The 13803-nt window shown below is 42.9% G+C and overlaps 1 protein-coding gene and 1 pseudogene across 4 annotated transcripts in view; both read right to left on the reverse strand.

Moving 5' to 3' along the window:
• IP6K1 (inositol hexakisphosphate kinase 1) overlaps nucleotides 1-13803 on the reverse strand; it is a 51123-nt gene that overhangs the window by 10385 nt on the left and 26935 nt on the right. For 2 of the 4 annotated variants that reach the window (XM_040246981.1, XM_040246982.1), the window contains one exon: nucleotides 7791-8014. In XM_040246981.1, the coding sequence (XP_040102915.1) occupies nucleotides 7791-7932 (142 nt within the window). In that variant the 5' untranslated portion in view covers nucleotides 7933-8014. Of the gene's footprint in view, nucleotides 1-7663; nucleotides 8015-13803 lie in introns of all 4 variants that reach the window. The other 2 variants (XM_040246979.1, XM_040246980.1) reach the window with 1 other exon arrangement.
• LOC120868431 lies at nucleotides 3791-6484 on the reverse strand (annotated as a pseudogene).

The raw sequence follows: 13803 nt of genomic DNA on the forward strand, positions 1-13803 counted from the left end.
CACTCCTAAGTTCATAACAGCCAAGACATGAAAACAATCTAAATGGCCATCGAAAGATTAATGGATAAAGATGTGGTATGTATATACAACAGACTACTACTCGGCCACAGAAAAGAATGACCTAGTGCTATTTGCAGCAACACGGATGGACCCAGAGATCATCATACTGAGTGAAGTAAGAAACACAAAGACAAACACCATGTGGTATCACTTATATGTGGAATCTAAAATACGACCCAAATGAACTTATCTATCCTATGAAACAGAAACAAACTCACATACAGAGAAGAGACTTGCGGGGGCTGGGGGGGCAGGAACAGACGGAGAATCTGGGATGTGCAGATGCAAAGTATTACATATACATAATAAACAACGAGGTCCCATTGTATGGCACAGGGAACTGTATTCAATATCCTGTGATAAATCATAATGGAAAAGAATATTAAAAAGAACAGACATATTTGTATACTGAATCACTGTGGAAACCATGTTAATGTTCATCCTTTTAGGTTTGGCTTCTTTCTTTCACTTAGCATAACGTTTTTAATGTTCACCCACACATTTGTTTTTATGGCTGAATACTATTCCACTGTAAATGTACGCCATTTATCTGTTATGTAAATGTATTTTGTTTACCAGTTCATCTGTTGATAGGATGCTTGGGTTGCTTCCACATTTTGACTATTATGAATAATGCTTCAGTGAGTATTACTTTACATGTATCTGTTTGAGTTCCTGTTTTCAATTCTTTGGGGTATATATCTAGGCATGGAATTGCTGGCAATTTCTATGTTTTAACGTTTTTGAAGAACTGTCAAACTGTTTTCTACAGTGTCTGTTCTATTTGACATTCTTACCAGCAGTGTTCCTATTTCTCCTTATCTTTGCCACACTTCTCTTCTTCCTTTTAACAGCCATTCACTGGGTGAGGGAAGTCTCTCTTGTGGTTTTGATTTGCATTTCCCTAATGACTAGTGCAACCAGTCCATTCTGAAGGAGATCAACCCTGGGATTTCTTTGGAAGGAATAATGCTGAAGCTGAAACTCCAGTACTCTGGCCACCTCATGAGAAGAGCTGACTCATTGGAAAAGACTCTGATGCTGGGAGGGATTGGGGGCAGGAGGAGAAGGGGATGACAGAGGATGAGATGGCTAGATGGCATCACCGACTCAATGGACGTGAGTCTGAGTGAATTCCGGGAGTTGGTGATGGACAGGGAGGCCTGGTGTGCTGCGATTCATGGGGTCGCAAAGAGTCGGACACGACTGAGCGACTGAACTGAACTGAAATGACTAGTGATGTTGATTGTCTTTCCATATGTCTGTTGGTCATCTGTGTCTTCTCTGGAGAAATGTTTATTCAAGTCCTTTGACTACTTATGAATAGGGTTGTTTCTTAACTCTTTAATTGGCAAAAAAGAGCTAGAGTAGTTTCTTAGAGCACTGAAGTTCTGTCCATTGTTGTTTTTCACCTCAGGGTTTTTGCTTATCCTTGGAATGTTCTTTCCATTGTCCTTTGCCTACAGCTGTTCCTCATTCTTCAGTCCTTTAAGTCTCCCCAGACACTCCTTCCCCAATCATCCTGTATCAAGGGCTCTGGTTTGGAAGCTTTATTACTATCAATTACAGAACTAAGCTAAGTCGCTTCAGTCGCACTCTGTGTGACCCCATAGACGACAGCCCACCAGGCTCCCCCGTCCCTGGGATGCTCCAGGCAAGAACACTGGAGTGGGTTGCCATTTCCTTCTCCAATGGATGAAGGTGAAAAGAGAAAGTGAAGTCGCTCAGTCATGTCTGACTCTTAGCGACCCCATGGACTGCAGCCTACCAGGCTCCTCCGTCCAAGGGATTTTTCAGGCAAGAGTACTGGACTGGGGTGCCATTGCCTTCTCCGACCTTACTTATTTTACTCAAAGTATTTAACACAATCCAGAATTGTTTTGTCTATAATTAGTTTATTCTTTCTCACATTAGCATGTAGGCTCCATGAAGATATGGGTCTTTTTCATCTTCTACACTGGGCCTGGCATCCAGTAGGTGCTCAATAAATACTTGATAAATGAATGAGGCAAGGTTTTGAAAAATGATACAAGGCATTTAGCACTGCAAGCAGTAACACTTGATGACTACAGCTGGTCATATTAAATAAACGAAAATCCCTCTTCATACTTACTGCCAAAATATAGAATATTATCGACATTTTTCCTTAGCTGAGTTTTAAAAACACCTGTGGTTCTGGCAATAAAGAAATGTGTATGTGATTGTGGCTTAGAATTAATATATGCATTTTCTAAACCTCTGTGTTGTAAGGGCCTAAAAGCAAAGCCACTCCAGTGGCAATCAGAACATCCAGCACCAAGATCTTGTTTTGTCTAACTATCATTCATACGATACAAGGAGGAAAAGCTTGGTGCAAAATCTGGTTCCTGAATCAGGGCAGAAAAAATACAAGATGAGCCTGGAATATCTCGTGAAAGTAATGAAACAGCCAAAAATGATGAGGGGTGTATGTCAAAAGTACACAAGAGCTAATGTTAAGGGGTCCCAGTGACCAAATCTAGAATAATTTGAGGAATAAAATACATATGTCCACAGTGATAGATAAATGGGTGAGGAGGAACAATTCTTCCATACAGAACTGTAATTTATTTTAACTACTAAGTATAGAAGAAATGATGGAAAGAGATGTCATCACTAGGCATGCAATTTTGCTGTGGTTCAGTCGCTAAGTCATGTCTGACTCTTTGCTACCCCATGGACTGCAGCATGCCAGGCCTCCCTGTCCCTCACTCTGCTGCTGCTGCTGCTGCTGCTAAGTCGCTTCAGTCGTGTCCGATTCTGTGCGACCCCAGAGACGGCAGCCCACCAGGCTCCCTCGTCCCTGGGATTCTCCAGGCAAGAACACTGGAGTGGGTTGCCATTTCCTTCTCCAATGCATGAAAGTGAAAAGTAAAAGTGAAGTCGCTCAGTTGTGTCTGACTCTTAGTGACCCCATGGACTGCAGCCCACCAGGCTCCAAGGGATTTTTCAGGCAAGAGTACTGGAGTGGGGTGCCATTGCCTTCTCTGTGTCCCTCACTCTGCAATTTAGTAATTATCACAGGAAAGAACCACTGATCAATTGGAAAACTAGTATGCTATGAAGCAGGATATCCAGAGAGTCCCAAGGTATCTCTCCACATGAAACTCATTAATTACAACAAGAAAAGTCGTAATTTTACAGTGCAAAAGCCAGGCAGGCACCATCTTAACAAAGCAATCAAAGTTATATCACCAGTAACGAGAGATGGGCCTCCTGACATGATGAACTGAAGAGAACACTGGATCGTTTCTACCGCCCAAAATATAGAACCTCAATCTAATCATTAGGAAAGAGAAAACAAATCCAAATTTAGGGACAATCTACAAAATAACTACTAGTGCTCTTCAAAAGCATCGAGGTCACGAAAGACAAAGAAAGAGTGAGAAACTGTCCCAGACTGGAGGAGGCCAAGGAGGACTGAATACATTGTGAAATCCTGGACCTGAAAAATGATGGAAGTGAGAAAACAGCCAAAATTTGAATAAAGTGTACAGGTTAGCTAATAGTATTACACCAAGGCTCCTTTCCTGGCTTTGGTAATTATAAACCATGATATGGTTACGTATCTTTTAATGATACTTTTATTTATTAATACTAGACAGCCAACCTAAATAAAGCCTTTGATTTCAGTATCTAATAGGTATGAAATAGCAGGATTCTTGACATCTAAACCCTTTAAAAACCAGGTACTAAAATTCACGTAAGGCACTTAAGGGCAGGGTGTAAAGTGCCAGGTTTTCATGGCCTCACCCGTTCCTCGCGTTGCTGCCATCGCACTGCAGCCTCCTGTCTGCTAGAGCACAGACCACAGCACAATTTCTGCCACAGTCAGTTCACTCTTGACAAGCCAGGGGCTCTTTCCGAAAGCTGAATTCATGGAGCAGAACTCAAGGGCTTCCCTCTTCTAGCTGAAAAATAGCTCTTCCTACCCAGCTACCAATAAGGGTTACATTTATAGCATTATGCTTCTGGTCAAACAGAGAAAACCAAAAACTGTCTTATGTTCCCTTCTCCTTCAACGGGATACATCACTGGGACACTGAACTTCATCTGAGTCTTTAGCACATTCTTTGGAATTAGAGTAACACCCAGCTGATTCATGACAGGGCTGTTTCTTGTCTGCTCACCAAAGCACTCACCAATTTTCTGGCATGCTCTCATTGAGTATGTGTGAACGGTAAAGAGGACCCTATAGGCCAGTACAACACAAGCAGGAGAGGAGAGGGGAGGAGAGGGAAGGGGAGGGGAGGGATGGAGAGGGAAGGATGGGAAGGGGAGGGGTGGGGGGGGGAGGGATGGAGAGGGGAGGGGTGAGGAGGGAGAGATGAGGAGGGAAGGGATGGGGAGGGAGGGATGAGAAGGGGAGGGATGAGGCTGAGTTTGTGTTGATCAAGATGTCTTTCAGTGCCCTGTAATCCCTTCCAAACACTGAATTTCAGCCCACTGTACTGCAAGCTGAAGCAGTGGGTTCATCAGCTTGGATTACATTGGTTACATCCAAATCCACTTCTAGCATCTGAATCATCTTGGAGAGAACCATCAACTGCAGCTTTCCATTCACACAGATATTTTCAAATATCTTGGTAGAAAAAGTAAAAATAAACCATTATCCTGGCAGAACTCAAGAGGTTGAAGACGCTTCCTGAATCTCACCCAGGGCTGATGGTCTTGCCATGCACACAGGAAAGCCAGTACAGGCATTTCCACGGAGAGGTGAGCTGCACAGTGACAGGGCTTTGCTCAGTACACTGGCATCATGGGAGCGTTAGAGGACCTCCATTACTTTTTCAACTTTTCTGTAATTTTACATTTCAAAATAAAAAGTAAAGGACTTCTCTGGTGGTGTAGTGGTTAAGACTGTGCTTCCACTGAAGGAGATGGGTTTGATCCCTAGTCAGAGAACTAAGCTCCTCCATGCCCTCAGAACAGCCAAGAAAAAACTAAAAACCTAAGGTATCAGTCTTGGAAACACATGAATCGAACCCATCATATCTTCCATTTTCTTGGGACTTTATTTGACTTAAAAAAAAGAAGAGATCAGTTTCAATTTAATTGTATTTTTGAGAAAGTGTATTTACTCTTCCCTAGTGAAAATGCACCCTGAGGAAAGAAAATCAAGCAGATACTAAAGACTTGCTATGGGTTTTGGACTTCTGTTCCCCAAGCTGAGAACTGGTTGGAAGGAAAACTGAAACAATGTATGACTGACAATCCTTCCCTGGGTGGCACCTTGAGATTCTAACTAGTCCAAATTCTGGTGGTTGTGACTTAGAAAACATTTCTCTGCAGCCTGGGGTTCCACTTCATTTTAAAGGATTTTTTTCTTCCCTTAGCATCAGAAGAGGACTCCATGAGCTAACAGGGATTGTAGTTTTTTTTTTTTCTGGTTTTGGCATTTTTATAGCAAAAGATTTGGCCATGATGTATTGAGTGTGGATGGGTGGGTGGCTGAAGCTACATTTATAAAGAATTTGTAACTTGTTTCTTAGCCACTTAGAGTCGGCAGTGTGTTTGATTCTCGCTTCTCTCTCATTTTGCAGCGTTAAGAGTATTTATTCTTCCAAATTCAATATGCTTCTGATTCTGTTCTGAAAACAGTAACAAACCAACCGATTCAAAACTGCACAAAGGACTTGAATAGACACTGCTCCAGAGAAGATACACAAATAGCCAATGGCACATCAACCTCATTCATCAGTCATTAATAAAACAGGTATCATAAGGATGGGATACCACTTCACACCCACTTGGGTGGCTACACAGTTGTTGCTATTGTTTTTAATGGAAAATAATGGTTTGTAAGGATGTGGAGAAAAAGAAACATTGCTGGTAAGAATGTCAAATGGTAGGCTAATATGGAAACCAGTTTGACAGTTCTTCAGAAACGCTAAACACAAAATTACCATGTGATCCAGCAATTCCACTCCTAGGTATATACCCAAAAGAACTGAAATCAGGGACTCAAGAATGTGTTTGTAAGGTAATACTTACAGAAACATTATTCTTAATAGCCAAAAGGTGGAAACAACTCAGGTGTCCATCAATAGATGAACAGATAAATAAAACACAGCATACATTTACAATGGAACAGTATTCAGGCATAAAAACAAACGAAGTTCTGACACATGATGAACCTTGAAAACATTATGCTAAATGAAATAAGCCAAATCCAAAAGGACAAACATTACATGATTCCACTTGTATGAAATATCTAAAATGGGCAAATTTATAGACAGAAGGTAGATTAGAGGGTACCAGGTGAGGGGAAATGAACTATTTAACGGGTACAGAGATTTTGTTTGAGGTGATGTAAAAGTTCCAGAAATAGATAATGGTAATGGTATACAGCATAGTGAATGTATTTAATGCCACTAAATTAAACACTTAAAAATGGTAAATTTTGCTGTATAATTATAATTTAATTTTTTAAAAAGCTGCATCCACCTTAAAAAATGGTTAAATTTTATGTTATGTATGTTTCACCACAATAAAAGAGTTAAGGAAACAAAAGCCAATACCAATATAGACTGTTTTTTCTAAATCGAGGATCTCCCAAGTAAAGCACGGTGCAAACGTGACTGAATTCACATTGCTTTGGCAAAGGTGAAAAAACAGAACACAGGGAATGTCCCAGCAGTCCAGTGGTTAGCTCAGTGCTTTCACTGCAGCAGCCTGGATTCAATCCCTGGTCAGGGAACTAAGATCCCACAAGCCATGCAGCATGGCCAAAATAAAAAGAACACAGAAAATGTAATTTATATGTGCACGGATGTGTACTAAAGTCGCTTCAGTCGTGTCTGACTCTTTGCGACCCTACGGACCATAGCCCGCCAAGTTCCTCTGTCCATGGGATTCTCCAGGCTAGAATACTGGAGTGGGTTGCCATGCCCTCCTCCAGGGGATCTTCCCAACCCAGGGATCAAACCTGCGTCTCTTATGTCTCCTGTATTGGCAGGCAGGTTCTTTGCCACTAGTGCCGCCTGGGAAGCCTCAACTTATACATGAGGGTCAATAAAAATGTATACACGCAGTGACAAAAATCAGATTTTAAAACAAAGTGACTTAAATTCTGGTATACATTCATGGGGTTCTAGCCTATCAAGTTACATTATAAAGCAGATTATTTTTCCTTTAAAAGTTAGGACCTCCAGGCTCCAGTCCTTCTGTAAACTTCTTACTATCCATTCACCCCCAGCACATACACACACAAGCTCCACAGCACCTCCTCACCATGTACCTCATCCCCTGAGCCTGGAGAGCATCCAATTCCTTCTCTGGGAGCAGAGAAGTGCTGCCCCTTCTCTCCTAGATCATCCCAGCCAACAGGGAAACCTCCTAGACAACAGCATGCTCTTCGCCAACGGGACTTAATGCTGTGAATTCTTCTCAGGTTTACCTATCAATGGACTCAGTTTTCAAGAAATAAAGACCTTGCTGATGCTTTCAAATTTTGCTTAACAAAGTGACTTAGCTGCACGGAGACAACACAGACCTACAACCGTATCACGTGGCCGACAGAACAAGGAAAACTGGGCTGAGGGCCTATACGATGCTGCTCTCTCCCAGCTGGCCAGGGACTGACCTTTGTACTCAGGGGTGAACTCCTTCATCTCGGGAGGGAGGGACTCGTAGAAGCGCTGCTCCCGGGAGATGAGGGGCTTGCACACAGTGTGGTCGTCGTAGCGCATCATGCTGCTGTGTCCGCCCACCTGGTGGATGAAGGGCTCCAGGAGGACTCCCCGGTCTCCGGCCCGACTTGCGTTCTTGCCATACTGCCCCACTTCCATGGTTTGACAAACACACATTGCGTTGGGGGCCAGCTGCACACTGAGGGCAGAGGATGTAGCACATGAGCCGCGAAAGGAGAACTGTGCAGAGGGTCCTGGCGGGCTGAAAACCAACGGTCAGAGTCTGCTCAGCTTATTCTTCGCTCCTAACAGAGGGAAGAGAGCAAAGAGGGAATCAAAACACCCGGCAAGCTAGTTTCTCTGGAGTTCTCAGAATATCCGCTCCTGAGGAAGAACAGGGGTTGTGTCTCGCTCCCTGCTATGTGCTCCCCAGAATGACAACACTGTCGGGGAGTGAGCTGGGCTGATCTCTGCTGAACGGTGCAATGTTGGCCGCCTCCACCCATCTTTTGTACCATTCTGTCTGGATTTCTCACAACATCCAGTACTGTTAAGGGTCTCTCCCTGACTCGAAGAAAGGGTTTTGCCTCTGAAATCAGGTCACATGAGATTCCCAACTTTTCTGCTTAAGGTGTCAAGGACCTGGCAGGGAAAGCCATTCCCTCCTGAGTTGTAGAAGCATAAAAAGGTTTTGTTTTCCCCAAAAGGAATTCAGACTTCATATTTCTTCTACTTTAAATCTATGGCCATCAACTTATGACCATGCCAAGCACCACAAAGCTTCCCTTCCTGTTTGATTCTACACAAACAGCGGGACACGGAAAAGCTGTTTGTACTTAAATAACCTCCTTTTAATGTAAGTTTTCTCTCAAGAAAGTTACTATAGTGCAACACTTAATAATGAATATATCTTTTAAATTAGGAATGTAGTAGGTAGGCAGGTGGTGGAGTGAAGGATAGCGAGTTTGGGATCAACAGAGGCAAACTATTATATACGGGATGGATAAACAACCTCTTACTGTACAGCACAGGGAACTATACTCAATACCCTGTGATAAACCATAATGGAAAAGAAAATGAAAAATAGCACGTATAAGTGAGTCACTTGGCTGTACAAAAGAAATATCCAATTATACTTCAATAAACATTTTAAAACTTAAAAAGGAACATAGTAGGCAAGACAACATCTGAAAGATCAAGACTAAAAGAAAAATATTTATAGAGCAGAAATACGGCTTTACCTGTAAGAGATAAACTATTAGTTTTTCTGAACCTCCTAATTATGGGCAAAATGAGCTATGCTGTGCTGTGCTTAGCCGCTAGTCGTGTCTGACTCTTTGCGACCCTATGGACTGTAGCCCGCCAGGCTCCTCTGTCCATGGGGATTCTGCCAGTGGGATACTAAGGTGGGTTGCCAAGCCCTCCTCCAAGGGATCTTCCTAACCCAGGGATCGAAGCCAGGTCTCCCACATTGGAGGTGAATTCTTTACTTTCTGAGCTACCAGGGAGGCAAAATCAGCTATATAATAACACTACTGCAAAATGTAAAATTTTCTTTACTCCAAAGCTGCCCAGGAAACTATGTGCTATCAACACCATTCCCACTCCCCAAAAAGGACCAGCATCCCTTTAAAGACATTCATTTTAAGCTCTCCTTCAGGATATGGCTCAGACTCCATTCTCTTCAACCAAGAGTTTGACGCACACCTCTGCGTCTCCTGTGGCATCCTGTGCCAACTCTACAGCAGCAATACATTCACTGTCCTGTCATCTATTTTGTTATCTGTCACCATCACCAAACCATTCTCTCTTATTAACTCCATCTCGGGTTCGAGGCAGTTCCTGGCATAGAGCAGTGCCCACCCCCAAAAAAGAAAAGCTTGTTAAAATGAATTAAATAATCCGAGGAAGAGGACCACAGTGAGTAAAAGCACAACTATATGAAAACAAAATGTGAAAGGAGAGTGGCAGTGCTTAGGACACGAATCAACTGCAGAAGGCTCTCCTCAGGGTTCCTGGAGGCACCCCCTGTGGCAGGAGACTTCAGGTAGCAATGCCAAGGGCTTCCCGCCCTGCCTCCTCCCCCTCACCCTGGGATGGCCTCTGATCACAGATGGGATACCAAGAAGGTGCTGTGCTGTCTAGCCTGTGTCAGTGGGTACCTTGTTTAGGAGAGGGGGTCAACAGTGCCAAGTGCCCCAGAGGAGTTAGGCATTAGGGCCATTCCCCTGGACTCTGAGTTTAACATTCTGCAGTCTTTTCTGGGATCCTCTGCAGCCTCCACAGGACCGAAAGGCAGAATGCTGTCCGATCTCCAGTCAGATCTGGACTTCTGATGTTTTGTTTCTACAGGATGTCACGGTACTGTTTCTGGGTCTGAAATACTTTCTTGGAAGTAAACATATACAATACGCCATGTTTCTATAGCTCCGTTTTGGCATTTCTTTTTAAATAACCTGGGAACCTGAAAAAGTGGACATACCCACTGGTCTACAAGGTGTAGAGCCTTGTAATGACTTACAAGTAAGAAACTTCAATTTTCCTCATGAAGACATGCCTGCTGCCAGCTCTGTGGGATATGCTGATGGAGGTGAAGGGCTTCGGCTTGCCTTGCCTACTGTGCAGTCCTCAAAGTTCTAGCAAAAGCTCTGACTCATTTTGATAAACAACCAGAGGTTGTTCTTGACGTCTGGGGTCCACCGAGGCCCACTGAAAAACCTGTGGGCTGAGAGCTATGGATGATGGCGTCTAGCTCCGCGACTCCTTTCCTAACAGAGTCCCAATGTTGTTCACGTACACTGAACAACACTGTTCAAGTGTTGCTCACATTCTTCCTTGAGCCAAATCTCAAGGGAACATGAAACTCCATTTAAGCTCAGCGAGAATCCTGAACATTACTTCATTTCTTATGAACTGACTTAGGAAAAAGCATGTGACTCTTTTTCCCAACGAGATGAGGGGAAATTGGCCATAGGTTCTCTGCGAACTTATCCTGCTCTTCACACACGAGAAGGGCACCTCCTCTTCCTCGGGTTATTATTCCAATATCTGGACGTGACACCTGAGACTACTCAGCTACCCCATGACTCTCAAACACCCCTGCCTAGGGCAAGGCCAACATGCTGAGCACACAGACCAGGAAGAGGAAATCAGGGCTCCTGAAACTGTCACCCAAGTACTGCGTATCCTGTTATGTAACAAAAATAAGTTTCCCTCTATTCTTTAAGCCAGTCGTATTAAGGTACTCTGTCACTTGTAATCAAAACCATCATAAATGAAAGGAAGAAATAGTTGCATCAAAATCCCAAAGTCTCCAGTTAATACACTTTGCACATTAAGTGGTCACTAACTGTTTTCTGATGACTACAAGGAGACTTTCAACAAACGATGGACGAGCTCTCTAACGACAAAGGGCATATTCTCCACAAGCCTCAAAATGAAAAATGTGATTCTCTAATCTTTCCAGTGTCCCTGAAGGCAGAGCATCTGAATTATGTCTGGTCCACAGAACTGGTACCAAGACACTAAAAAAGAATCTGACCAACAGAAAACTCATTCTCTCACATGTAGAAATGAACCTGTCCAAATGTTCAAATAATTAGCTTAGAACTGATTCTACCTTGCTTCAACAGGAGGCAGACCATAAAAGAGATTTACACTCTTGCCACTTCAGGACCTTACTGATCATTTTTTAACAAATGGACCTAAATACAACATAGAGGGAAGCGGGAGGGGGGTTCAGGATTGGGAACACGTCGTGTACACCCGTGGCGGATTCATGTTGACGTACGGCAAAATCAATACAATGTTGTAAAGTAAAAAAAAATAAAGATCAGGAAACTCCAAAAATAAATAAATAAATACAACATAGTCAATAAATTGTATTTTCCAGAGTGTAGTTACTTCTCAAAGATTTTCCAGACTGTCCTCTGCAAATACACTGACCTCACTTCAAGTAGTTTATGCCATTTAAGATGTCAACAGCTTCTGCAGTCTTTTCAAGATTTAACAAACTCCCAGCATGAAGGCAATGGCACCCCACTCCAGTACTCTTGCCTCGAAAATCCCATGGACAGAGGAGCCTGGTGGGCTGCAGTCCATGGGGTCGCAAAGAGTCGGACACGACTGAGCGACTTCACTTTCACTTTTCAGTTTCATCCATGGGAGAAGGAAATGGCACCCCACTCCAGTGTTCTTGCCTGGAGAATCCCAGGGACGGGGGAGCCTGGTGGGCTGCCGTCTCTGGGGTCGCACAGTCAGACATGACTGAAGCAACTTAGCAGCAGTAGCAGCAGCATGAAGAAAAACTTGTGAATTCTTTAAAAAGCTACAAACTGTCAAAAAATATCACATAACTGAAATCATGAGGAACAATGGTTTCATTCCCACGGGTTGAACTAGAAACAAACAAAAAACTCCCTACCAGGACGTTTATTGTTTTGTAAACAAAACCACCAAAGGCTTCCCCTGGGGAAAACTCTGTATTGATAAATAGTGCTCTTTTCCCCATGTGGCATTTTAGAGACTGTGGCCAAGTCGCAGTTTTCTGTAGAGCTCTGCTCTCATGTAAATGTGTTTCCAAGTTACCAGTCTTGTCTGCTTTCCAGGTAACATTCAACAAGGCTTTTCTCTGGAAAGGTGGAATCCCCACAGATATAGACCTCTATGCTGGCAAGGGTTGGCTTCCTGGATGTCAAGGAAAGCAATGGATTGTGCTTAAGCATTACAAAATGGTCACTTTTTCCATCCTATTTTTCTGGCCACCCGGCACAGCATGCAGGACCTTAGCTTCCCAACTAGGGATGGAATCCATGCTCCCTGCAATGGAAACACGGTGTCTTAACAACTGAACTGCCAGGGAAGACCCACAAAAGAGCCACTTCAATTCCACTACTCACGCAGACCCAGGACCCACAGGCGTGGAGGAACTTGAGAGGCAGAAAGCTGGCATTTATTAAAAGCATCTCCAGGACTCAAAGAGGCTCCCACACGTTCCCCAGTCATCCCCATGGCCCTTTGCTATGACTGACAAACACGCAGAGTGAAAAGCAATGGCAATTAGTATTGAATTCCTATAGCCTAATTTCTTTTGACAGTAACATCTGAAGTGGCATCCACCCAGATTCAGAGTTGAAAGGAAATGTACTATTTTCTTTCTCACCTTTTTGTCCTTGGCATAAACAGGGCATTTCTCATTTTGGAGGCATTAAGGACTATAAAAAGAAAGTAACTACAAGGAGGAACATTCTCTGGGTTATGAGAAGGATCCTAAGGAAATTGTCTTAATCTGTTTCGGCTGCTGTAGCAGAATATCACAGACTGAATGACTTACAAACAACAGAAATTTGTTTTCTTAGTTCCAGAGGATGGCAAATTCGACATCAAGGCAATGGCAAATTTGATGTTTGGTGCGTCACTGTGTCCTCATATGGTGGAACGGGTGAAAGGGCTCTCTGCGGCCTCTTTTATAAGGGTACTCCATCCTCATGACCTAGTCACCCCAAAAGTCCCCCTTCTAAATACCAACACACTGGAAATCAGGTGTCAATATATGAAGCTGCAAAACAAACATTCAGTCTAGAGCAGAAATCACGATCACTGTTTTAAGCTCTGCTGCCCGGTATCTATTCTTTTTCTGATTAGACTTCACCATTTCTGCCATGACTTGGTAGAATATTTTGGTGAGGAAATCTTGTTTTTGTGAAAAGGAGACTTGTTATTTTCTATGAAAATAGTTTGTAACTTTCTGGGTATTAGCATTAAAATTATTTTACTTTAAAATGTTTAAAAATAAGAAAATTCCCTCTGTGGAAACATGATACATTTCTGTATTTAGTAGTAAAGCTCCTTTTTGATGAACACAATCTTAAATAATGAAAATTAATCAACAATACTCTCTAATATTCTGCATTAGAGTAGACAAGACCACTTGTGCCGATTACCATGTCATTTTCACTGGGTTGTTTGAACTGTGGTCTGAATCAGGCTCTAGGGGAGGCAGGAAAAGTATAGCACCAAGTTAGACTTTGGTTTGCCAAAACAGATTCTTTGGAAAATGGTAAGTTTGAGGCTTGGCAAAATCATGCGGTGATTA

The sequence above is a fragment of the Oryx dammah genome, unplaced genomic scaffold (assembly GCF_014754425.2).
Source record: "Oryx dammah isolate SB20612 unplaced genomic scaffold, SCBI_Odam_1.1 HiC_scaffold_9, whole genome shotgun sequence".
In the NCBI taxonomy this organism is placed as follows: domain Eukaryota; kingdom Metazoa; phylum Chordata; class Mammalia; order Artiodactyla; family Bovidae; genus Oryx; species Oryx dammah.